We start from the raw sequence: 22809 nt of genomic DNA, 5'->3' as shown, positions 1-22809 counted from the left end.
AAACGAAGTCAAACATATCCTAACGTTCTTTCTTTCCATTCTATTATATGCAATTCTAGGTAACAAACGACTTTATTTTATTTGGGAGGGTGTAGGTAGTGATATTTATTGTAAAGCATAGAAATTTAATTAATGTATTACGGGATTCGATTAATATTGATATTCGTGAGAATGATAGAAAAAGATATAAATGCCACTCCCCACACCAGTCCTATATCTCCCTCCACTTTCATGCAATTACTTCTCTACATACATCATCAGGCTCTACATTCCTCCCTCCTCTCTCCATCTTCCCATACCTCATAAGTCATAACTCCATATCTTCAATTTCTGGATATCGAAAATTAACCCATCTCAAACTCTTCAACCAATCCTCAAAAGAGTAACACCATGTCTGCATCTGAGGTGCATGATTCAAGTTCTTCATCTGCTCAACAAGTTATCATCCCTATCCACAAGGTCTCTCTTCATTCCTTCCTCCGTTTTCTCTTTAATATCATCTCTTGCAATTGGCCATCGTTAATTCGATCATTTGCTACTAAAGTTACCATCTTTTTGAATCTAATCATATGGGTCTCTGTTCTTTATGAAAGTGCTTGAACTTCTTGTTCGACATGAATAGCAAAATTAAAGCTCAAAGATTTGGAGGTTTTTATAGTTGTGATGTTTTAACTCTAGTCGGGGCTTCAATTGATTTATTAATTTAATACTAGAAAACAGTTGTGAACTTTCCTAATTCTTTGATGCAAGTTAAAGCATCTTATTATAATACGGCGTTATTTGATTTAATGGAAAAACAGTACTATGTACAGTGTTTATCCTTAGTTTTTCATTGAATTTCTTGTTTATCTTTAGGTTGAAGAAGACATTTCAGAGGAAAATTTAGAAGCTCAAAACGGAAAGCAATGGAGAAAACAAAATCTGTTCTTGGAGATACCATCGAGAACATTACAACCATCTTCTTCTTCAGGGGAATTTGTTCTGATAAAAATGCCTCCAACACCAACTCCAACTCCAAAAAAAGTAAACTTCAACTTGACACCAAATTCTTCAGGACCACTTGGATCACCAACAACTCACGCATCAAGAACCAAATCATCGAAGAAAAGCCTTCTAACAAAGCTAAGTTTCAAGAACAGGAACAGCACTGTTTCAGATACAGAAAAAGCTGTGGTGAGCACAATTCAATCACCTCCATCTTTCTCAAGATCATGGTCGTTTACTAAAATATTTACCCCTCGTGGGAAGAGGACGACGTCGTCTTTACCTGTTACCCCTGTCGGTCATTCTGAGGGTCCACCTGTACTTGAATGCTCGACAGGGTCTCTTAATTTGGAGACGAAAGTCCAGAAGCATATGTCTCGATCTCGTTCAGCTCCGAATCTTGACAAAGACGTCTGTATCAAGAGACTTGATTCATTTTTTCGTGTAATTCCTTCAACCCCACGACTGAAAGATGCTGACCCCACGACGCCAACACCTACACCGACTGGTATTAATCCTGGTGAGTTCATAATAAAGTCATAAACCGAGCTTCCATAATCATAAATGGCTAGAAAGATTCAATTTTTATGGGTGATTTTTTTGTTTTAGATGACAATGAAGGTGATGGCGGAGAAAACATACCTGAAGAAGAAGCGGTTTGCAGGATATGTATGGTTGAGTTACGTGAAGGTGGTGAAACCCTGAAAATGGAATGTAGCTGCAAAGGTGAACTTGCTTTGGCACATCAAGAATGTGCTGTGAAATGGTTTAGTATCAAGGGTAACAAAACCTGCGACGTGTGTCATCAAGATGTTCGAAATCTATCTGTTACACTTCTAAGAATCCAAAGTACAGTTAGAAACCGAAACGTTTCTTCTGCAAGTAGAGCCAATCACATGGAAATTAATGGATACGGGTGAGTTTAATTATCCAATTTCTTGTTCTAATTAAGTTTCTCGATTCGCAGCTAATTTTAGTTTTTGTTCTGATATAAATCAGTGATCTCTATAGGGTGTGGCAGGATGTTCCGATTTTGGTCATTGTTAGCATGCTTGCATACTTCTGTTTCCTTGAGCAGCTTCTGGTAAGACTCAGAACATCGTTAGATATTTGGAATTATCGTATCGAAACAATCAATCTGATGATTTTGTTGTATGAACTATGAAGGTCGGGAGATTGGGAACAGGTGCAATCGCTCTATCTCTTCCATTTTCGTGTGTTTTGGGTCTTCTTTCATCCATGACTGCTTCCACCATGGGTATGTTATCTGTTTTTTCCAAAAAAATTGAAATGAAAAATCGTCTCTTTCTTAATTTTTTACCGTTTTAGTTTTCTTGTGTGTAGTGACGAGAAGATTTGTGTGGTTGTATGCATCGATTCAGTTTTCGTTTGTGGTACTCTTCGCGCATATATTCTACAATGTGGTAAGAAGATTAATTTTCATTCTCCGAGTGATTCTTTCAAGATCGATTAAACTCTGTGATTTAGAATCCTAAATTGATGCAATGCAGATTAACATTCAGCCAGTTTTATCGATCCTTCTTGCAACGTTTGCGGGATGTGGGGTTGTAATGTGTGGTAGTTCGATTTTTGTGGAGGTTTTAAGATTAAGAAGACGATGGATCAATGCTAGATTGAGTCGCCAAAATGATTCCAGGGTTGTTTTAGATCCAGAAGCACCTCAACAGGCATCGTCGTCTTCCAATGGTGATGTTCTGCATCACAATGAAATCGGGAACAGGGAAGCTTCTGGAGGGATTTAATAAGTTGGATTGGGGTTTTGTTGACTTTATTAGTGTGTTATTGAGTTTGCATTGCCTGTAGTATTTTAGATGTTAGACAGTGTATGGTGGTGTCAAAGTTTAGTTGTGTATATACTGAAAGCAAATATTAGAAAAATTATAGTTTGATTGTGCACTTAATTATAGTTTGTATGAAATAGACGCCTCTCGATGTAAGTTCAAATCTTAGGGCGTCTATCATATACGTGACCTAGGGTTTCAGAATCGATTATAGTTTTTTTTTTTTTTTTTTTTTTTCATCTTTTTATATTATTGCAGTGACATCCAAGTACAATGCAAGCAATTGTAACCGCCATATTTGGGTAAGTTTTCCCAAGTATATTTATGCTAATAAGAACAATATTAAAAGTATAATGCTATAATTGGGTAGAATTTTCGGAAGAGAACACATTAAAAGAAAAAAAAGTTGTAAGTAGAGTGTTGTTATAAGATGACTTTTTTTGAAAGCACACTGTTATAACTAGGCAATGGTTTGAAGTATACTACTACCTTAATAAGAAAATAAATTGAATACACAATGGTGTAATAAAAAGAAATGAAAGTACAATGCTTTAACACACAAATAAAAGAAAGTACGTTGCTATTTCTTGCATTTTTCATTTAAATTCTAGATCCTAAATTCCCAATGAAGCCTTCATTTTTATCATGACACCCTACTTGCATTTTTTTTTCTATTAGAGTAGTGTACTTTGAAAAATATAACCATCGGCTCTGATGGCACCTAAAGACAAAGCAATTCTAATTTTTTCCAAGTATAATGTCATAATAAGAAAAAAGTGAACATATAGATCTATAATTAAGTAATTTTTTAAAAGTATGGTGCCTTCAAAAAAACTAAAAACTGAAAGTACAATGGTGTAATATAAAAAATGGAAGTAGAATGATATTATACGTATATAAATGAAAGTATATCGTCAAGTGAGAGATGCTTGCTTTGTGATTGAAAGACATTCTAGGGAGGTCACATGATATTATAACTTTGTGCTTGCTTTGGTCTCATGTGCAATGGTCACATGATTCTAAAATAAAAATAAAAAGTAAGACACTAGATAAGATTAGTAAGAGATGCTAAATTTTTTTGTCTTAATCTACATCTTATCTCTTAAAAAAATAATATTTCATTAATTAAAAAAATACCATACATTGCATAACTTAAAAAAAAAAAAAAAACCTAAAAATTTAGAAAAGCAAATTAGAAAAATAAAACTTACAACTTAAAAAACACCACACCAAACGATTAAAAACTTGAAAAAGAAACTCGAAATTAACCACGATTAACGTAACGTTTTTTTCACTTCCTTCTTCATCGCCAGAATAACTTGAAGCTCGTCCTCGGTCATATTGGACGTGTCTACCGCTAGTACTTTCATGTCGCTGTCCCTTTGTGTCTGAAGCTCTCTTTCATAAACAATTTTTACAAAATCTTGTCAATTCTATCTTTTGTATGTGGTTGATTTTGTGTTCAGTGGCGGACCTTAGTGGTGCCCCAGGGGTCCCGGGCCACTGCTTCGACGCCGGCACGTAGTGTAAATTTTTTTTAATGTTTTTTCTATTGAATGCACCGGCTTAAAACACGAGTGACACTGCTAATATAAATTTATTTGAAATTTTTTTTAGTGTCACCTCTACGAAAATGTTCTGCGTCCGCCACTGTTTGTGTTTCTTGAACAAACTCAAGTTGGGACAAAAAATCAAATGAATTAAAATATGAGTCGGGGTGTGGTAGTGGTTGTGTTGGTCGTTGTGAAAAATACGGAAGCATACCGGGATAGTGGTAATACGGAGGCGAAAAAATCGGTTGATCAAATGAAGATATTGTGGTTGTGGTGTTTCTAGAAAGTGTTTTTTTCGTTGATATGCCTTTTGAAAGAGACATTTTAAAAAAATTTGAAGAAAAAGACGGTAAAATGATAAAGAATTTGAGTGAGGATTTTGTTAAAAAAGATAAGTATATATAAGGTAAATTAAAAAAAAAAGTTAACTAATTTCTAAACAAAAGAACCGTCAAAAGGCACACCCACCAATCAAAAACCAGGTCTGTTTCTAGCCACTGTGCAGTCTAAACCGTGCTTGACCGCACCCATAAGGCGGTGTTCTTAGTCCATGTGGTAAAACCGTGGTATGAAACTGTCACCATTCCCTCGAGCCTAACAACTTAAATAAAAGTTGTGTTCTAAAAATGTATTAATGACCGATAGGATTTTTTTTCCTTTCCAAAAGTCGATATTATTAATAAATAGAATTTTGTGTCTTAGTAAAAATTTAAAACAAAACTCTGTAATTTGCACTTCAATTTCCTTAAAACGGCAATATTACAGCCCACAACTGAAAAGGGTTTCTGACTTTCTATTAATTCGTCAGTCGCCTCTCTTCCTCCTCACTGCCTCTCTGGTCACGGAAACAACAAAAACTCGTCACTCGTCTCTTGCTCTGCGCAACTAGAGAATACGGAAAAACAATGAAGATAGAAGAAGTGCAGTCGACTACTAAGAAGCAGAGGATTGCCACGCATACTCATATCAAAGGCCTTGGGCTTGAGGTTTTCTTCCATTCTAGCTTTCTCTATTTTTGACTTAATTAGGGTTTAGGGTTTATCGAACGGTTTCGCTCTATTTTTTATGTTCTAGATTATTTTTCGCAAGTTTGAGGAACCGATTTCTTTGTTGTTTGCGATCTTTGGTGCTGCCAGTTCTTCTACTTCTTTTCTTCTTTTTAGAAGGCGATGAGCTTAAATTTGCTATATGCCCTAAAAATCAGTTACTGTCTGGGTTTAGTGTTCAATTAATTTCGTACTACAAACTTATGCTCGAGGCTAAAATATTGAAGTGGGTGCGACGGACTGTATTTTCCTAGTTTTTACTGCTTATTTGCTGCAAATTCTTGTTCTTATACAACATATGATGGATCTGAATTCACTTATATTCTATACAAGTTATGATAATGATACCAATTAACTTGTCTAGGCTACTGGAAAAGCAATCCCTTTGGCTGCTGGATTTGTGGGTCAAGCAGCAGCAAGAGAGGCTGGTGGTCTTGTAGTTGATATGATCCGCCAAAAAAAGATGGCTGGAAGGGCACTTCTGTTTGCTGGACCTCCTGGAACTGGTAAAACTGCCCTTGCCCTTGGTATCTCTCAAGAACTTGGCACTAAGGTATGCCATTCATACATCTACTCCCTTTCATCCACAATCATATACATAATTACATTATTACATATACCCTTTTTGTACAGGTCCCATTTTGTCCAATGGTTGGATCAGAAGTCTACTCATCAGAAGTAAAGAAAACTGAAGTCTTGATGGAGAATTTCAGAAGGGCTATTGGTTTACGTATCAAGGAAAATAAAGAGGTTTATGAAGGAGAAGTAAGAACAACAAACTTCATTTACCTTGATAGCTTCTTTTTGTGATTATAAAGTTTAGTTTTTGTAATATTTTTGGGAACAAATGGTTTCAGGTGACTGAACTATCTCCAGAGGAAATAGAAAGTGTGACTGGTGGATATGGTAAAGCCATAAGTCATGTAATTATTGGCTTAAAAACTGTTAAAGGAACAAAGCAATTGAAGCTGGACCCAACTATTTATGATGCCTTGATCAAGGAAAAGGTATAGAGTATAGTATAGCTATCTTTTTATTATTATATGTATTGTGATATTTGTTTATCTTTAATTGTATGGAGTATACAGGTAGCTGTTGGAGATGTTATATATATAGAAGCAAATAGTGGTGCAGTTAAAAGGGTAGGCAGGAGTGATGCATTTGCAACAGAATATGATCTTGAGGCTGAAGAATATGTTCCTCTTCCTAAAGGAGAAGTTCACAAAAAGAAAGAAATAGTTCAGGTTTGTAGTTTGTTTCCACAATCTTTATTTTTTTTTTTTATAATATGATTACATATGTATGCATTAATTTTATTTATTTTAATCTTCAGGATGTAACACTTCATGATCTGGATGCTGCAAATGCGCGTCCTCAAGGTGGACAAGATATATTGTCACTAATGGGTCAAATGATGAAGCCTAGAAAAACTGAAATTACAGACAAATTACGACAAGAAATCAATAAGGTTTTAATATGTATTTTTTATTTTTATTTTTATAAACTCTAGCTTTGAATGACACAGTAATCACGAATAGGCTGTTTGTTAATTGCAGGTTGTTAATCGTTATATTGATGAAGGGGTGGCAGAGCTTGTCCCTGGTGTGTTATTCATTGATGAGGTATTTTTTATACCCTTTTTTTTTATTTGAGACTTCACTTGTTTATAATTTTTTTTATGATTAATTTAACCTTTTTTTTAATAGGTACATATGTTGGATATGGAGTGTTTTTCTTACTTGAATCGTGCATTGGAAAGCTCGTTGTCTCCAATTGTAATATTTGCCACCAACAGAGGGATATGCAGTGTGAGGTAAACTTATCTATCTATCTATTTGTTTGTTAAATGATTGAAGGGTATTTATGTCATTTGACATGGATATTGGTTTTACAGGGGAACTGATATGTCAAGTCCTCATGGGATACCGGTGGATCTATTAGACAGATTGGTGATTATACGAACAGAAACCTATGGTCCCGCTGAGATGATTCAGGTTTTATGAAAATTTTCATTTTTTTTTGTTGTGGAAAATAAGGAAAAAATAACATATGTTGACTGAGGTGTTTGTTGTTAACTCTTTGATATAGATATTGGCTATTAGGGCACAAGTGGAGGAGTTGTCTATAGATGAAGAAAGTTTGGCTTACCTTGGTGAGATTGGACAACAAGCATCCTTAAGGTTTGTTTGATTTCTATGAATTTTCATTTTTCTTATATTTGTAAAACTCACAATATTTATTAAAAAAATGTTCTCTTTTGCAGGCATGCTGTTCAGTTATTATCACCTGGCAGTGTTGTGGCAAAAATGAATGGGCGTGAGGGTATTTGCAAGGTACCGGATTTTTATTTTTTATTTTTTTTGTGTAATATTTTATATTTCAGTGTTGTAATTTTGTAACAATATTGGTGAAACAGGCGGATTTGGAGGAAGTAAACAGTTTGTATTTGAATGCAAAGTCATCTGCTAAACTTCTACAAGAACAACAAGATAGATATATCTCCTGATCAAGTAGTCTCTGAAAATTTGGTAATCAGTCCATTTCTTTGAGACAATTTTGAAGAATGAAGAAGGCCGGATGTTTTTAATATATTTATGTATCCTTTTTTCGTTCTTTTTCATTTAAGAAACACAAGTGAACTCGTGTTATATCTCTATGCAATTTCTACTTCCTTATATTGTCCATATGCCTTTTCTTTTCTTTACTTTATATGTTTGTTTTTTCAACTTTATTTGCAAGAAAATGGTTCACAACTGGTGATGGGTCAAAATCAACGGTCAAATGAGTATCCCTGATGGCTTCAATTCAATGTGTATTGTGTGGAATGATATTATTGCTTGTCTATTGTCATAAATACTCATAACCAAATAAATTAATATTAATATAAATCATTGATTATTTTATGCAATATCTTAACCAACTTTGACTTGTCTTGACAGTAATTAAGTACCCATCCCCTACATATCAAATGTAAAATGGCTATAATATTGTAAGCTTTAAAAAAATACCATTATTCTTGAAAATATAATGTTTTTCATATTAAACTATATCAAAAGTTAGGTTTTTCGGTAAGTTTTTAGTGCTGGTTTGCATCTTTTTTGTCAACTAGCCAAATCATTATTTTTTTTAGTTTGATTCACAAATTTTTTTCTACGGAGTATTTTGTTTAAAATTACCGTTTTATATTCAAATCAATAATATTATGTATTATTAAGAAGTTGATTTATCGATCCCATATTGCAAGATTGTCAACAGTACTCTATTTATTTAATTAAATTAATTAATGATTGGAAATAGCATATTTAAATGATTCCCTGCCGAACGTGTTGCACCAAGAAAACTAAACTCGCTCAAGTTAGGCGTTGAAATGGCGGGGTTTGTTTTGGCATTTAACAAACAATGAATCAAATATATAGATCCTTAACTATCATTTACAATTTACCCCTTGTATTATCAACAAACTGTAACACTTTACCCCTTACATTATCAACCGTAATATTATTTTTACAAATTTGTTAGTTTTGCTTCTGATTATTTGCTGATAGCCTGATACTATTAACTTGAGCAAAAATACCTCTTATTTTGTTACTATGAATGGCATCTAAAATACCTTTGACATGGGGAAGTGGAAAAAAAAAAGCAAGCATAGGGACTGGAATATAATTTATATGAAGTAAAAGGGCATGGAAAAAACATTAGAAGCAAGTTTCCATATTTAACCACTGAATTTTGTATGGCGATGAATCGATAAAAACATTAGATGCCTCTTTGTCTGTATTGAAGATGGTGTTGTTGTCATCTATGGACTTTATTTAATCCATTAATCCAATCCCACCTATTTTTTCTGAAGGCCATTGCATCCGTTATAAACACACTCTCGATTCTTCCACGAGTCCAAATCAATTGTTCCGGCTTCAATTTCGGTGCTCATACTCGTGCAGAAGGTGCGTATCATTGATTCTCACTTAATCTTGTTCGGTACTGTTCTAAAGTTGTTTGTTTATCCATGAATTTTATTCATTTCTGTAGTAAGAAGATATAAGATCTAGTCCAAAATTGACGACAAGTACGTGTTCATAGGCTTAAGTTGATGAGGTTTAATGTTCGTATGGAATTTAATCAAACGATTATCTTGAAATTGATGTAGTTTATGGAAGTCCGGTGAGCTGTAAGAAGTTGACATATGAATTGTTGTGTTATCGACTTACTTTTCTTTGTGTATCATTGGTAAAAGCTTGAAGAAAGATATAATTAGGTTTCCGTTTTCGAGTTCTGTGAAGAATTTGTTCCAGTTAAATTAACTACTTCCTCTGCTCCCTGTATCAGAGACATGACGTGTCTCTCGACGTCATATATTATAATCCCTTTTATAATTATCATATACTTTTCCAAAAAGATGAGAATCCAATCAGTTCTAAAGTTAGAATTTGTCTGTTTGATCTAAAAAGTTAGAAGCGTCGTCTTTATTGTTGGTGGAAAGTAGGGACTGCATATGAATTGTCCATTGCTTTGACTTGATCAATTAGATGTAGGTGGTATATTTAGTACAAGTTCAATATGTAAAACTTATATTGATTTCTGTCAATTATGTTTCAGGATCGTAGAAGTTGTGAACTTTTGTTTGTGATCATGGCTACTGGATTCGCTCCAGCTTCCTTTACAAGTTTAAAGAACAGAGACAATGGGTTGGGGTTTGCAAAAGCTTCAGATTTTGTCAAAGTTTCAGACCTTAAGAGAGTTAAGTTTCAGAGAACCAAGATAACAGTGATAAAAAACTCAAACCCAGGTTCAGATATTGCAGAACTCCGACCTGCTTCTGAAGGAAGCCCTCTATTAGGTAAAATTCATCTCCATGATATGTAATAATGTAAGCATTAACATATCCTCAAATCAAGTATCTCATATCTGACATTTTTTGTTGTTCTTCTTACTGTTTCTTGTAGTCCCTGTTCAGAAGTATTGTGAATCCACTCACAAAACTATCAGGAGAAAAACCTGCACTGTTATGGTTGGAGATGTTGCTCTTGGTAGTGAACACCCCATAAGAATTCAAACAATGACCACAACTGATACTAAGGATGTGGCTGCAACTGTGGAACAGGTTTTTCTTCTACTTTTTTCACCTTCAATAATTTCGCTTCTGTTATTTAGATTTTTTAAGTTGTATATCTTGATACAGGTGATGCAAATAGCTGATAGAGGAGCTGATATTGTTCGCATAACTGTACAAGGGAAAAGAGAGGCAGATGCATGTTTTGAAATCAAAAATACCCTTGTCCAAAAGAAGTAGGTCTATCTAATCTACATACTTCTCTACCTTTTCAAAACTCTACATGTTGACTCATGTATTGACTTGCCATTTACAGTTACAACATACCTCTAGTGGCAGACATTCATTTTGCTCCTTCAGTTGCACTCAGGGTTGCTGAATGCTTTGATAAAATTCGTGTCAACCCCGGAAACTTTGGTAATTTTTTCAATATCTTTTTTATCAAAGTTTATTTCAGATTGTTTAATCTTGTGAAGATATTTGTTGCAGCTGATCGAAGGGCTCAGTTTGAGAAGTTGGAGTATACAGAGGAAGATTATCAACAAGAACTTGAACATATTGAGAAGGTTTTTGTTCCATTGGTTGAGAAATGCAAGAAATATGGAAGGGCAATGCGTATAGGAACAAACCATGGGAGTCTTTCAGATCGTATCATGAGCTACTATGGTGATTCTCCTAGAGGAATGGTAAGCAAACATACCATTGATTTTTCTTATGAAATTGTGACTTTATGAAATTTTGGATTTGACAATTTGACAGGTTGAGTCTGCATTTGAGTTTGCAAGAATCTGTAGGAAGCTGGACTACCATAACTTTGTGTTTTCAATGAAAGCAAGCAACCCAGTGATTATGGTGCAAGCATATAGGCTTCTTGTAGCTGAAATGTATGTTCAGGGGTGGGATTATCCTTTGCATTTGGGAGTTACTGAAGCTGGTGAGGGTGAAGATGGACGTATGAAATCTGCAATTGGCATTGGAACTCTTCTTCAGGTTTTTTTCTTTAAAAAAAACTTTTAACAAAAATCATACATTCTTGTTTTATATTTTTTATACTTTTTTTTTGGTGTACAGGATGGGCTTGGTGATACCATTAGGGTTTCCCTTACAGAACCACCAGAGGAAGAAATAGATCCATGTAGAAAATTGGCAAATCTTGGTATGAAAGCAGCTCAAATTCAACAAGGAGTGGTATGTTTTTTATTTGCATAATCTTTTATTTCATACAATACATATATTCCAATTTCCAAGTCTTATAGTTTTGTTAAAATTATATTAAGGCACCATTTGAAGAGAAGAACAGACGTTATTTTGATTTTCAAAGGAGAACTGGTGATTTGCCTGTGCAGAAGGAGGTTTGTTACAAAATGTTTATATTTTATAATCATATTAGTTGTTTAGTTTTCTTAAAAAAGTGAATATGTGGGACAGGGTGAAGAGGTAGATTATAGAGGTGCACTCCATCGTGATGGATCTGTTCTCATGTCTGTTACACTTGATCAGTTAAAGGTTATACTCAATTCTCTTAGCTTCTTTATTACCCTTTTTTTTAATATAAAAAATATATGATTAAAAATTTGTAGCATTTCCCTTTTTTATCCAGACACCAGAACTGTTGTATAGATCATTAGCAACAAAACTTGTTCTTGGTATGCCATTTAAGGATCTTGCAACTGTAGATTCTATCTTGTTGAGGGAGCTTCCACCTGCAGATGATAAAGATGCTGTTAGTTACCTTTTTCTTGATGTTATATATATATATATATATATATATATATATATATATATATATATATATATATATATATATATATATAAACTTTTGTAATTTATATATGTTTTTTTTAATATATGATCAATCAGCGGCTAGCTCTTAAGAGGTTGATTGATGTAAGTATGGGAGTAATAACTCCTTTATCAGAACAATTAACAAAGCCTCTACCCAATGCCATGGTCCTAGTAAATCTGAAGGAGTTATCAACTGGAGCTCATAAACTTTTACAAGAAGGTAAATTTTTATTTTTTTATTTAATGAATTTTACTGTAGCAACATGAATTAGAAGTTTTGGTTTCAGGCACACGTTTGGTGGTGAGTGTACGTGGTGATGAGGCTTATGAAGAATTAGAAGTTTTAAAGACAAGTGATGCTACAATGATTCTTCATGATCTTCCATACACTGAAGAAAAAACTGGCAGAGTACATGCTGCTAGGAGGTATAATATAAATATATAATTTTCATTAAATCAATAAGAAACAAGAGAAAATAAAAAGTTATATATAAATTTGGTTTGGTTTCTTCATGTTCAAAGGCTATTTGAGTATCTCTCGGAGAACTCACTGAATTTCCCTGTTCTTCACCACATACAGTTTCCAAAGGGAATTCCCAGGTAATTCATTTATAACGTTTTTCTTGGCTTTTATATAATGATTTTTAGAAATTTAAAGGTTTGTACAAAACAAATGGCAGGGACGATTTGGTAATTAGTGCGGGTGCGAATGCTGGTGCTCTTTTAGTTGATGGACTTGGAGATGGTATTTTACTAGAAGCTCCTGACCAGGACTTTGAGTTTTTGAGGAACACGTCTTTTAATTTGTTACAAGGATGCAGGATGCGCAACACTAAGACGGTTGGAAATAATTTATTTTCAGATAAAAATAAATAAATATATTATTGTTATTATTATTATTTGTTGTTGCTGATTTTGTAATTAAAATGCAGGAATATGTGTCGTGTCCGTCTTGTGGTAGAACTTTATTTGATCTTCAAGTGATAAGTGCAGAAATTAGAGAAAAAACATCTCATTTGCCTGGTGTTTCGGTAAAAAAAATGAGAAAATCCTTTTTTTTTGTTGGATTTTTTTTAAAGAATTATAGTAATAAAAGTGAGGAGTTTATTAAATGGGCAGATTGCTATAATGGGTTGCATAGTGAATGGACCTGGGGAGATGGCGGATGCAGATTTTGGATATGTTGGTGGTGCTCCTGGAAAGATTGATCTTTATGTTGGAAAGGTAACTTTTTTTTTTTTGGAATTGGAATTGGGTTTAATTATTTATTTAAAAAAATAAAAAATAAAATAAATGATTGTTTTGGTTTGGTTTACAGACGGTGGTAAAACGGGCAATTGCAATGGAGAATGCAACAGAGGCGTTGATCCAGCTAATTAAAGAGCATGGACGTTGGGTTGATCCTCCCGTTGAAGAGTAAAGATACCAATATATATTGGCTAAATAAAGCAAATAAAAAGTGGTGAAATGGACATTTGGCGTTAAAAGGAAATATGCCAGAAAAGAAGGAAGATTATTGTGGGTGATAAGATATTTGAGATGTATAAGATTAAGGAAAATGAAAGAGAAATGGAGATATATATATATATATATATATATATATATATATATATATATATATATATATATATATATATATATATATATATTGTGTTATGGAAATTGTTGTATTGTTGTATAAATACTGACTCATACTCTAGTAGCACGTGGAAGGAAAATAGAAGTAAGTTATTTTAGCATTGAAGAGTGTTTGTTCATGTGGCAAAATCGTCATTTACCAAACCAACCGTGTACGTGATAAATTCCACATTTTGGGATAAGACCATCTTAACAACCAATTCCACAAGACTAGGGCAAAGGACGGACATGAGAGAAAAAACATGATCAATATCCTCCTCCACCTCACGACAAAACGTGCATAAGGAGGAAACAATGTTAATTCCTCTCTTGATAAGATTCAAAGAAGTTGGAATTCTGTATTTAAACAATCGTCATACAAAACAATTGATTTTTAAGGGAATCCATTTGATCCATATGAATGAATCAAAATTTGATTGTCGGATTCTTTTGCAATTAAACTCCTCAAAGCTTTAACAGAAAAGTCATTTTCACCATCTTCCACCCAATTTCATCTATCATTTCCAGCAGGAAATCAAAATTCATTCACTTGAAGTGAGTTGATCCCGTTCACAACCTCTTATAAGCATTCTTGCCCACTCCCAATGATAGTGTATAATTTGGACATTAACAACATCGACTCTATCAATTACCAAACAATCCTTCATTTTCTCCACGACATAGACTTTTGGATAAATATCTTTTAAACTCACATCACCACACCAATAGTCTTTCCAAATGAAGGTGGTATCACCAAGTCCTCCAACCCTCTTAAAATACTAGTAAACCGATACCTTTATCCTCAAACTCACTTTCAATTTGCGAAATACTAGACCAAACACCCCTTAGAGATTTTTTAGCAATCACTTTTCCATCCATAAACTTAATATTATGAATATATTTAATACAACAGAACCAAAATGAATGATATCTGTTTTTTAATCTCCACCACCATTTGACAAGAAGTGCAAAGTTAGCCAAATCAAGACAACCAACTCCGTGTCCTCCCATATTCTAAGGTTTACTTACAACATCCCAAGTCACCCAATTAATTTTCTTTTTGTATTCAAACCCCCCCCCCCCCCCCCCCCCCCCCCCCCCAATAAGAAGAATCTCCTTCGAATACCATCAAACACATTAATCACACCTTCTTAGGAGCTCTAAAAAGAGGAAAAAAAGTATAAGGGAGGGCTATTAAGAATCAATTTGAGTAAGGTGAGGCGACCACCAAAAGATAGACATTTCCCTTTCCATTTAGATAATTTACTCCTAAACTTATCAAAGATAGGGCTCCAATGTTTCGAACGTTTTATATTTTCCCCCATCGGGAGCCCAAGGTAGGTGAAAGAGAAGGAAGCAAACTTACACTTTAAAATGTTAACAAGTCTTTCCATATCATGATCAATCACACCAACACCATAGACTTTGCTTTTCATCCAGGTAAAAACAACGAAGCAATCTATTAAGATTGATGAACTTAAGTTCCGACCATTCTCCCACAAAAGTCACATCATCCACATACATAAGATGGGAAAGAGATATACCATTACTGCGAAGAAAAAGACCATGAAAATAATGAAGCTCACAAGTCGCTTCTATGGAAATATGAAGCTCCCCCATGGAAATAATAAAGAGAAAGGGGGAGAGAGGGTCACCTTGTCTAATGCCCCTTTTGATACTAAATTCCTTGGTAGGGGTACCATTAAGCTGTTGGGTTTTAGTTCAAAAATAGTTTCATAAACTTGAAAACTATGGCAACGAAAGACTTTAATTTCTAAAATAACATAAACAGTTTATACCCACCAATGATCTTCTTGCAAATTATAGAAAGATTAAACACCAACCAAAGGAATGATGAATAAATAACAACCTTTGTAGTTATTTGGGTCATCTTGGGAGGCTTGGAAGTTGATGAAAAATGTGGAACTTTTGAGACACTAACAATGACTCAACTTGATGTAGATGTTAGTCCAGAACTCTTAAACCCTTAAGCTTGAAGTTCATAACTCATATAAACTTCAAGAGAGCAAAAGATATGCAAGTAATCTTCGATAACTTAAAGGAAAGAAGAGAGGGAGAGTCTCCTTGAGAGCTCTCATCCATGGAGAAAAGAAGAAGGAATGAGCACTATTTCAAGAATGCAAGCCTCTTATTTATATGCATAAAGTGAAGGTATTAACCATTAGTACTTAGTACTTTAAGAAAACTTGTCCCCATTGTCATAAGCATGTCTCCCATGCCTTTAAAGCATGATTAGACAAGTCATACACTTTTTCTTTTTATGCATATCTCAAAAATTGCATAAAGAAGAAGAAAGAAAGTCAAACTTTTATAAACTCTTTTATAAAATATAAACATTGTTTTTTAGGAAGAAGACAAAAGGATTCAACTACTCCAAAAGTTTGTACATGACTTATAAATCATACCATATGATATATATTAAGTTACATGCTAATGGAATTTATTATTTCCATGAAATAAATAATTTACAATTTAATTATAAGAGTTTTATTGAATATTTATTAAAATCAAAATAAATAATCAATTGTATCAAGCTGTTGTTAGTGTGACCCATTAGTATCATATGTTATTTAACAATATCACTTTAATATGACTCTTGAGCATACTGGACCTTTCATAAGCAAGATGGAGGCTCAACTAGACATACGACATACTCTTATCCATTTTCTCCATTTCCATCCAAATGCCATTTGATATATCACCGAGTCCAAAAATTCCTAACTCAAGGAGTCGAAGGCCTTATCAAAGTCAACTTTAAAGATCAAATCATTGTTCTTTATTTTTTTTAGCCTACGAGAATATTTTAATGAGTAAGAGAGGACCGTCTAAAATACTTATTCCTTCCACATACATTGTTTAAAAGGGGATAATAACTCAAGAACTTTTGAAAGAACCTTATAGAGACATCCAATAAAGTTGATAGGTTTATAATCCTTTAAAGAAAGTTGGTCATGACACTCCAAGATTAAAGAAATGAAATAAGAGTTACATCCTTTTGCCAATATGTCAGAATATTCAAAGTCTCTCATAAATGTAATAATATCTGATTTCTTGAGATCCAAAAAATGTTTTAAGAATTTGAAAGTAAAACCATCGGGGCTCGGTGCTTTCTCATTTCTGCAACACCATATCACATCTTTTATTTCAGCTTTCGAGAAAGAAGCGGTGAGACTGTCCCTGTCAACATTTGAGAGAGTGCTGAGTCCTGAACCTGTTGCTGATAAGTTTTAGATGACTATTGTAACGTCCTAAAAATACTAGTAAAAATTTCATTTTTAAACCGCCAAAAACCGTACAATCATTTGTTCAAATGCCAACCAATGTATAATGTATTCTCAACATCAGAGTAAATTGAAATAGATAATATGGAATAAAAATCTACAGGATACAGTGCGATCAAGGTGAACCCTACCCTTTATAACCAGAAGTACCTGAAACATTTTAAACATAAAACCGTAAGCATAAAACTCAATGAGTTCTCCAAAATACCACATATTATACATAACAGTGGGCCTAACCCTAGGGGTGTGTTCCAACCCATGTGATTGTTATGATCCAACCATAGTTTTACAATCACTTCCAATGCTACAACCAAGTTGCAGTCTTTCCTGCCATGATCCAACCATGGTCTTCCATGAAAGTTTTGTGATCCAACCATATCCTTTCATACAAGTGCTATGATCCAACCACAATCTTTCATGTAAGAGTCACAAAGACAATTGAGCACCTTACATAATATAGTGAGAAGACTCACCTCACAAACGAAGTCTAAAACTAACAAGCTCACACAATCACAAAGTGGGTGACACACACCTCTTACAGAATCATACAAGGCAACCCTTAGTCTACCTTTTAAACTAGCAATTTGACTAAAAGTCAAACCATATCAAAAGTCAACGACCAAAGTCAACTCCAGCTAACCTCCGCGTCGTGTACATTCAACTTGGTTACGATCAAAATCCGCTAACACATCGTGGCAGATATGTCGTCACGCCGTAGCAGAGTTCATGCGAAGTAGTCATGACATTCTCCTTTGCCACATCGTAGCACCCATCTTGCCACATCGTGGCTACTACACTGGGACAATTTAAGGGATTAAGCTCTCAAACTGTTAAACCATGTGCGTGACTCTAAAAACTCAACCAACTTCTATATTCAGAAGGTATTAAGCTCAAGGGACTTGGATGAGTCATAAAGTTGCAAACTTTATCTGATTGAAATGCTCAAATCACAACTATGAACCCAAAAATGCATATAATACAAGATCTATAAAGAAGAAACCAAAAAGATTTAGTTATGAAGTCTTATAAATGGTACAAAGAGTGATTCCAAAGATGAATAGGAGTTGTTTGCTTGATCCTTGCGCTAAAATCTCCTTCTTCTTCCTTTAATGTGCACCAAAAACACCAAAATGAGCTCAAAGCTTGCAAAGAGGCCAAGGTTTGATCAAGAACACTTTTGGAGGTGATGGAGACTGAGGATGGAAGAAACCCTAGCCATTAATTCCTTTAAATAGGGCCTTGAGCCCGAAAATTAGGGTTTGCACATTTGTCGCCATCATGTTGCGGCCATTACATGGCCACTTCGTGGTGTCCAAATGAAACAAGTGTTTCATGCAGGATTACCACATCGTGGCTACCCAAATTTCCTAAAATTAATCAATTGAAATTCATACTTGAAATCGGGCGTTACAACTCTATCCTATTTGAATCAGATTTCATCCTCTAAATCCGCTGCTTTAAACAACTCAGGATAATACTCCCTCATATCCTCCTCAGGTTACCAATGTCCATTCGGAACCCTTCTGATGTTGCCATTGCACCTTCACCAAACCCGCCACCTTATTGCACAAGGTCTTCGCCTTCCTGTCTAAAATAACAACTGGTCTCTCCACATAGTTCAGACGCTCATGAACCTGAATGCCATTAAAAAAACTACAACAGAATCATCAACCAAACACTTCTATAATCGAGAGACATGGAATGTGTTGTGAATCTGGCTAAGCTCGGCGGGTAGATCTAAACGTTACACAACCATGCGCACCCGAGTGACGACCATTAAGGGTCCAATGAATATGGGGTATAGCTTGCCCTTTTTCGATACCGAATGACACATTTCCTTTGTGACACCTTCAGAAGTATAAGATCCCCTACCTGAAACTCAAGATCCCCCACCCAATCCATCATAGTATTTGATGAATGAGGTATCCCGTTTCATCTACGTTTGTGATTCTCTGGGAGATAACCAGACATATCATTACAGTTGCCTGATGTGGACCTATCATTTATGCTCATCCAAACATGAATACGATTTGTAATCTGGTACGTATTCGTACCATCGGCACCTAAAAGTGTCATGGAACAGAACCATACTCTCCGTTCCTAACTTACACACATTATCTGAACGAGACTACCTAATATCAAACTTAATTGAAGTTGACATCTATAATAAGTCTTATCTCATTAACATCGGAACTACTAAGCTCCCAATACCAACTTTATTTAGACAACACTATCCCATCTTAACGTATATTTAGCACAGAGTATTTAGGCATCAATATACTTTTATTCTTCTTTTTAATAATATTTCTATTTTTATCAGTTAATATATATATATATATATATATATATATATATATAAATATATATATATATATATATTAAGATATATAGAACCATATCTGATTCACATATTGTATATCCTCAAATACATTTCTAACCCATAAACCAGGCATTAAGCAAAGCTCACATATAAATTTCTAACATATATTTAATACTTAATTAATACTTGTATTGATATCATTTTCATGAAAGGGACTATGTACTCACTTGACTTAGGTAGATGATTGGTGATTTGGGCAAAGCTTCGCCTAACACCTTAACCTTTCCTTTGACGTAACCTAAATATGATTAATATTGAGTCTTAGTCTAATATTCATGTTGACTAATAATAGTCTAGATTCCTCACTAATCCCAATGCCTATAAAGTAAGGAATAACGAGGTAGGATCATATCGGAGATAGGGTCCGTTAGGTATACATAATATACAGTTTGGAAATCCCACTTTAAACACCTCACCAAATCCAACATAAACATCATACTCGTAATAGATCAATCAATATAATGACTTGCAATCACTGATAAATCTTATTTATAGGTTCATAATAACGACGATGAACATAAATACAAGTTACACTTGAAAATAAAAAAAGTGTAGCTTAACTTAATTTTTTTTTTTTTTGCGAAAAACTGAGAGAGTGCACAGGCAGAACTCCGATCCGAGAGCTTATAATTGTCGGGCTCTCAGAGACCTCCGAGCTAACCCAAATACCCTAAATACTAGAAGATTTTCAGACCAAATTTGTAGAAATGAGAGAGAGAGAGAGAGAGAGAGAGAGAGAGAGAGAGAAAGAAAGGGAGCTTGGAATGTGTGGAGAGTGAATGAGGGAAATTTATAGCTTGAATTTTGCATATGCACGCCATGCCTTTAGAGGTGAGCGCCACGCACTCCAGCCACGTCGATCCACCCGCCTTGTGACACATGTTATTTTTCTGCTGGTCTACGCTCGCTTGTCAGTGCGCGTCGCGCACTGCGCGTGCTCAGGTGCGCCCGAAATTTAAAAACTTTGAAAAATTGTATCTTCTTCTTACAAACTTCATTTTTGAAGTTCTTTATATACACACGTAGCTATCGACGAGATCTACAACTTTCATTTACACTATGTCGGCTAATTCTCACTTTATTTTTAACATGCTTAGACTGTTAAAGTCCGTATAAAAATCATAACTATTTCATACAACATCCATTCTCGACTGTCTTTATATCGACAAACTCCTATTCATGGGATCTTCAAGTCTCTTTTATATTGTTTTTCCTAACAACGGACATATTTGAATTTCAATTTCTATATCGCCATTGTTGTACTGAAACTTCAAAAAATCATAACTTCCTCATATGAAGTCAGATTTAGACGTTCTCTATATACGTGCTCTTGGTTTTACGATTACTACGACTTTTGTTTAGGTTATTTATCCTAAATATTATTCTATCAAAAACATCTATTTACCACCGTGACGAATAATTATCCCATTATTCTTTATTCATCTAGCCTTATCTTGCGGTCATTACAACCACTATCTTGGTCGGGTCGACCAAAATGCCATAATGGTTAACAAGGTGATCCAAAAATTGCACTTCGCGCGACTAAAACTCACATTTTGAGAACATCGCAAAAAGTATTTATCTACTCAAGGTATTGAAAACATCTCTCAAATGCTCCTCATGTTGCTCATTGGTCTTAGAATATACCAAGATATCAAATACAATCACCGACCGGTCCAATATAATCTTGTACACCCGGTTCATGAGATCCATGAATCATGTTCGTGCATTGGTGGCCCCAAATATTAAAATGAGTTTGATAAATTTCAGTGATTTTGAATTGCATCCTTTTTGGGGTTTGAAAATTAAGTCTGATAAATTTCATTTTTTTTTTTGTAATTTTTGATAAATTATGGTTTTAAACATAATTGATTTTTTGTTAAAGAGGTCAAATATTAAAATGATAATGCTCGTTTTAAACATTCCAACTATATTAAACATCCATATGATAAAATTACATAAATGGTCTATGTGATTTACCATAGGTCACAATTTTAGTCCATGTTAATTTTTCTTGATACAAATGGTCCCTGTGGTTTCTAAAACTTGCATGGTTGGTCCTAAACCATATGAAATGACCTTTTTACCCTTTTTAATTTATTTTGGATTTTTCTTAAATAATTTCTAATTAATTTTAACAAAAAAAAAAATAAAGTTAGATTGGGCTACCAAGCCCACTTCTCTCTCAATATTTACCTCTTCTCGTTTTCTCTCTTTTCGCTATTTTTTTTCGTTCTTTTTGGATCGAAAAACAAACACATATGGATCACCTATGCTTGATGCTTCCCCTCTTATCCATTGATGACAAACCTTCCTCATAACATCAACGATGAACCAAACACACCCCATTACTCACCAAATGTCACAACCTCATCCATTGATTACCAACAATTTACTAGTTGAATACATTCGATCAAAATCATTAAGCTACCTAAAATCTTTTTCCCTGACAAGGAATCAAACCCTTTTGACACTTGTGTGTCGGCTTAGCTTTCTTTCAGTTTAAGTTAATTATTGTTGAAATCCTACTTTTGATGATGATTCCCATTGGGTTCTTTCGTTTTGGACAAATCGACATTATTCCTACTTCCATCCTGTTACAAGAGGAAATGTCAATGTTGTTTTGTTCCATTAGTGGTGATGGTAACAATGAAGTTCTTATTTCATTTTCCCTATTATTTCCTCCAGATTTTAGTTCCAGTTTCCACTTCCCTATCTCTTAGAGAAAATCTACTTTCAGTTATGATTTTAACAACAAGGCAATGATGTCGGCCTCTGGAAAATACAAAGGCAAACTGCCATTTGAGAATTCCAAAACCCTTTTCGATGAGCGAAGAATCAACTGGCGGCGACTAGGTTTAGTTAGTCTTTGTCCATTACAAGAGAGGTTTCATCAGTGACATATGTGGTTGTGGTGTTTGGGAAATCATAGGTTGGTTAACAACCATTAGAGAAGATAAATAAATGAGGGAGGTGGTGGATCAATGACCTGAAATTTGAGAATAAAAGGGGTGGTGGGTTGTATGCAAGAGATGGCTTGGGGTGGGTAGGGTTAGAGATATATTATTTTGATTTTTTTATTTAGATAGTTATAAAAGTAGTTAATAAAACCCAATAAAAGAAATAATGAAGGGTAAAATTGTAATTTTATATCAAATTTGTAATAAAATGAAACTACAGGGATCAACAATGCAAGAAATAAAAATCACAGGGACCATGTTCGTAAAGATATAGTAGAAACTGAAGTTGTGGCTTAATAAACTATAGGGACCATTTATGTAATTTTGTCC

General features: G+C 34.3%; 3 protein-coding genes across 6 annotated transcripts; all 3 read left to right on the top strand.

The window, feature by feature from the left end:
* Positions 1 to 211: 211 nt before the first annotated feature.
* Positions 212 to 2906, top strand: LOC145087938 (RING/U-box superfamily protein). 4 transcript variants are annotated; one of them, XM_079026085.1, is made up of 7 exons: positions 212 to 459; positions 856 to 1504; positions 1594 to 1900; positions 1996 to 2068; positions 2152 to 2242; positions 2329 to 2408; positions 2496 to 2906. In XM_079026085.1, exons 1-7 carry the CDS (start codon positions 391 to 393, stop codon positions 2745 to 2747), a joined length of 1521 nt encoding a protein of 506 aa, XP_078882211.1. In that variant the 5' UTR covers positions 212 to 390; the 3' UTR covers positions 2748 to 2906. The 4 variants fall into 4 exon arrangements, with proteins under 4 accessions (XP_078882211.1, XP_078882209.1, XP_078882210.1 ...); XM_079026083.1 differs by having other exon boundaries at positions 2314 to 2408; XM_079026084.1 differs by having other exon boundaries at positions 1984 to 2068.
* A 2213-nt stretch (positions 2907 to 5119) lies between these two features.
* Positions 5120 to 8060, top strand: RIN1 (P-loop containing nucleoside triphosphate hydrolases superfamily protein). The gene is made up of 12 exons (XM_079026080.1): positions 5120 to 5325; positions 5750 to 5938; positions 6019 to 6150; positions 6243 to 6392; positions 6474 to 6629; positions 6719 to 6853; positions 6942 to 7007; positions 7092 to 7198; positions 7280 to 7379; positions 7474 to 7565; positions 7649 to 7718; positions 7802 to 8060. The coding sequence occupies exons 1-12, from the start codon at positions 5245 to 5247 to the stop codon at positions 7889 to 7891; spliced, it is 1368 nt and encodes a 455-aa protein (XP_078882206.1). The 5' UTR covers positions 5120 to 5244; the 3' UTR covers positions 7892 to 8060.
* A 1092-nt stretch (positions 8061 to 9152) lies between these two features.
* HDS (4-hydroxy-3-methylbut-2-enyl diphosphate synthase) lies at positions 9153 to 13959 on the top strand. The gene is made up of 18 exons (XM_079026079.1): positions 9153 to 9329; positions 9982 to 10222; positions 10329 to 10486; positions 10565 to 10671; positions 10752 to 10852; positions 10925 to 11121; positions 11195 to 11425; positions 11507 to 11623; positions 11713 to 11787; positions 11864 to 11941; positions 12036 to 12158; positions 12296 to 12440; positions 12508 to 12646; positions 12743 to 12820; positions 12901 to 13060; positions 13153 to 13251; positions 13340 to 13444; positions 13539 to 13959. The coding sequence occupies exons 2-18, from the start codon at positions 10015 to 10017 to the stop codon at positions 13638 to 13640; spliced, it is 2223 nt and encodes a 740-aa protein (XP_078882205.1). The 5' UTR covers positions 9153 to 9329; positions 9982 to 10014; the 3' UTR covers positions 13641 to 13959.
* Positions 13960 to 22809: the final 8850 nt, after the last annotated feature.

Source organism: Lactuca serriola, chromosome 2, assembly GCF_051521515.1.
Source record: "Lactuca serriola cultivar US96UC23 chromosome 2, Lser_US96UC23_V15, whole genome shotgun sequence".
NCBI lineage: Eukaryota > Viridiplantae > Streptophyta > Magnoliopsida > Asterales > Asteraceae > Lactuca > Lactuca serriola.
The sequence above is the reverse complement of the archived record's forward strand: the minus strand, read 5'-3'. Positions and strand labels throughout refer to the sequence as shown.

Coding starts and splice junctions, on each gene's coding strand:
- LOC145087938 (XM_079026082.1), top strand. CDS start 391: ATGTCTGCATCTGAGGTGCATGATTCAAGTTCTTCATCTGCTCAACAA. Junction 1,901..1,983: donor ATGGAAATTAATGGATACGG/GTGAGTTTAATT, acceptor GATATAAATCAG/TGATCTCTATAGGGTGTGGC. Junction 2,243..2,313: donor CATGACTGCTTCCACCATGG/GTATGTTATCTG, acceptor TTACCGTTTTAG/TTTTCTTGTGTGTAGTGACG.
- RIN1 (XM_079026080.1), top strand. CDS start 5,245: ATGAAGATAGAAGAAGTGCAGTCGACTACTAAGAAGCAGAGGATTGCC. Junction 5,326..5,749: donor TCAAAGGCCTTGGGCTTGAG/GTTTTCTTCCAT, acceptor TAACTTGTCTAG/GCTACTGGAAAAGCAATCCC. Junction 7,199..7,279: donor AGAGGGATATGCAGTGTGAG/GTAAACTTATCT, acceptor TTGGTTTTACAG/GGGAACTGATATGTCAAGTC.
- HDS (XM_079026079.1), top strand. CDS start 10,015: ATGGCTACTGGATTCGCTCCAGCTTCCTTTACAAGTTTAAAGAACAGA. Junction 11,426..11,506: donor GCATTGGAACTCTTCTTCAG/GTTTTTTTCTTT, acceptor TTTGGTGTACAG/GATGGGCTTGGTGATACCAT. Junction 11,788..11,863: donor ATTTGCCTGTGCAGAAGGAG/GTTTGTTACAAA, acceptor TATGTGGGACAG/GGTGAAGAGGTAGATTATAG.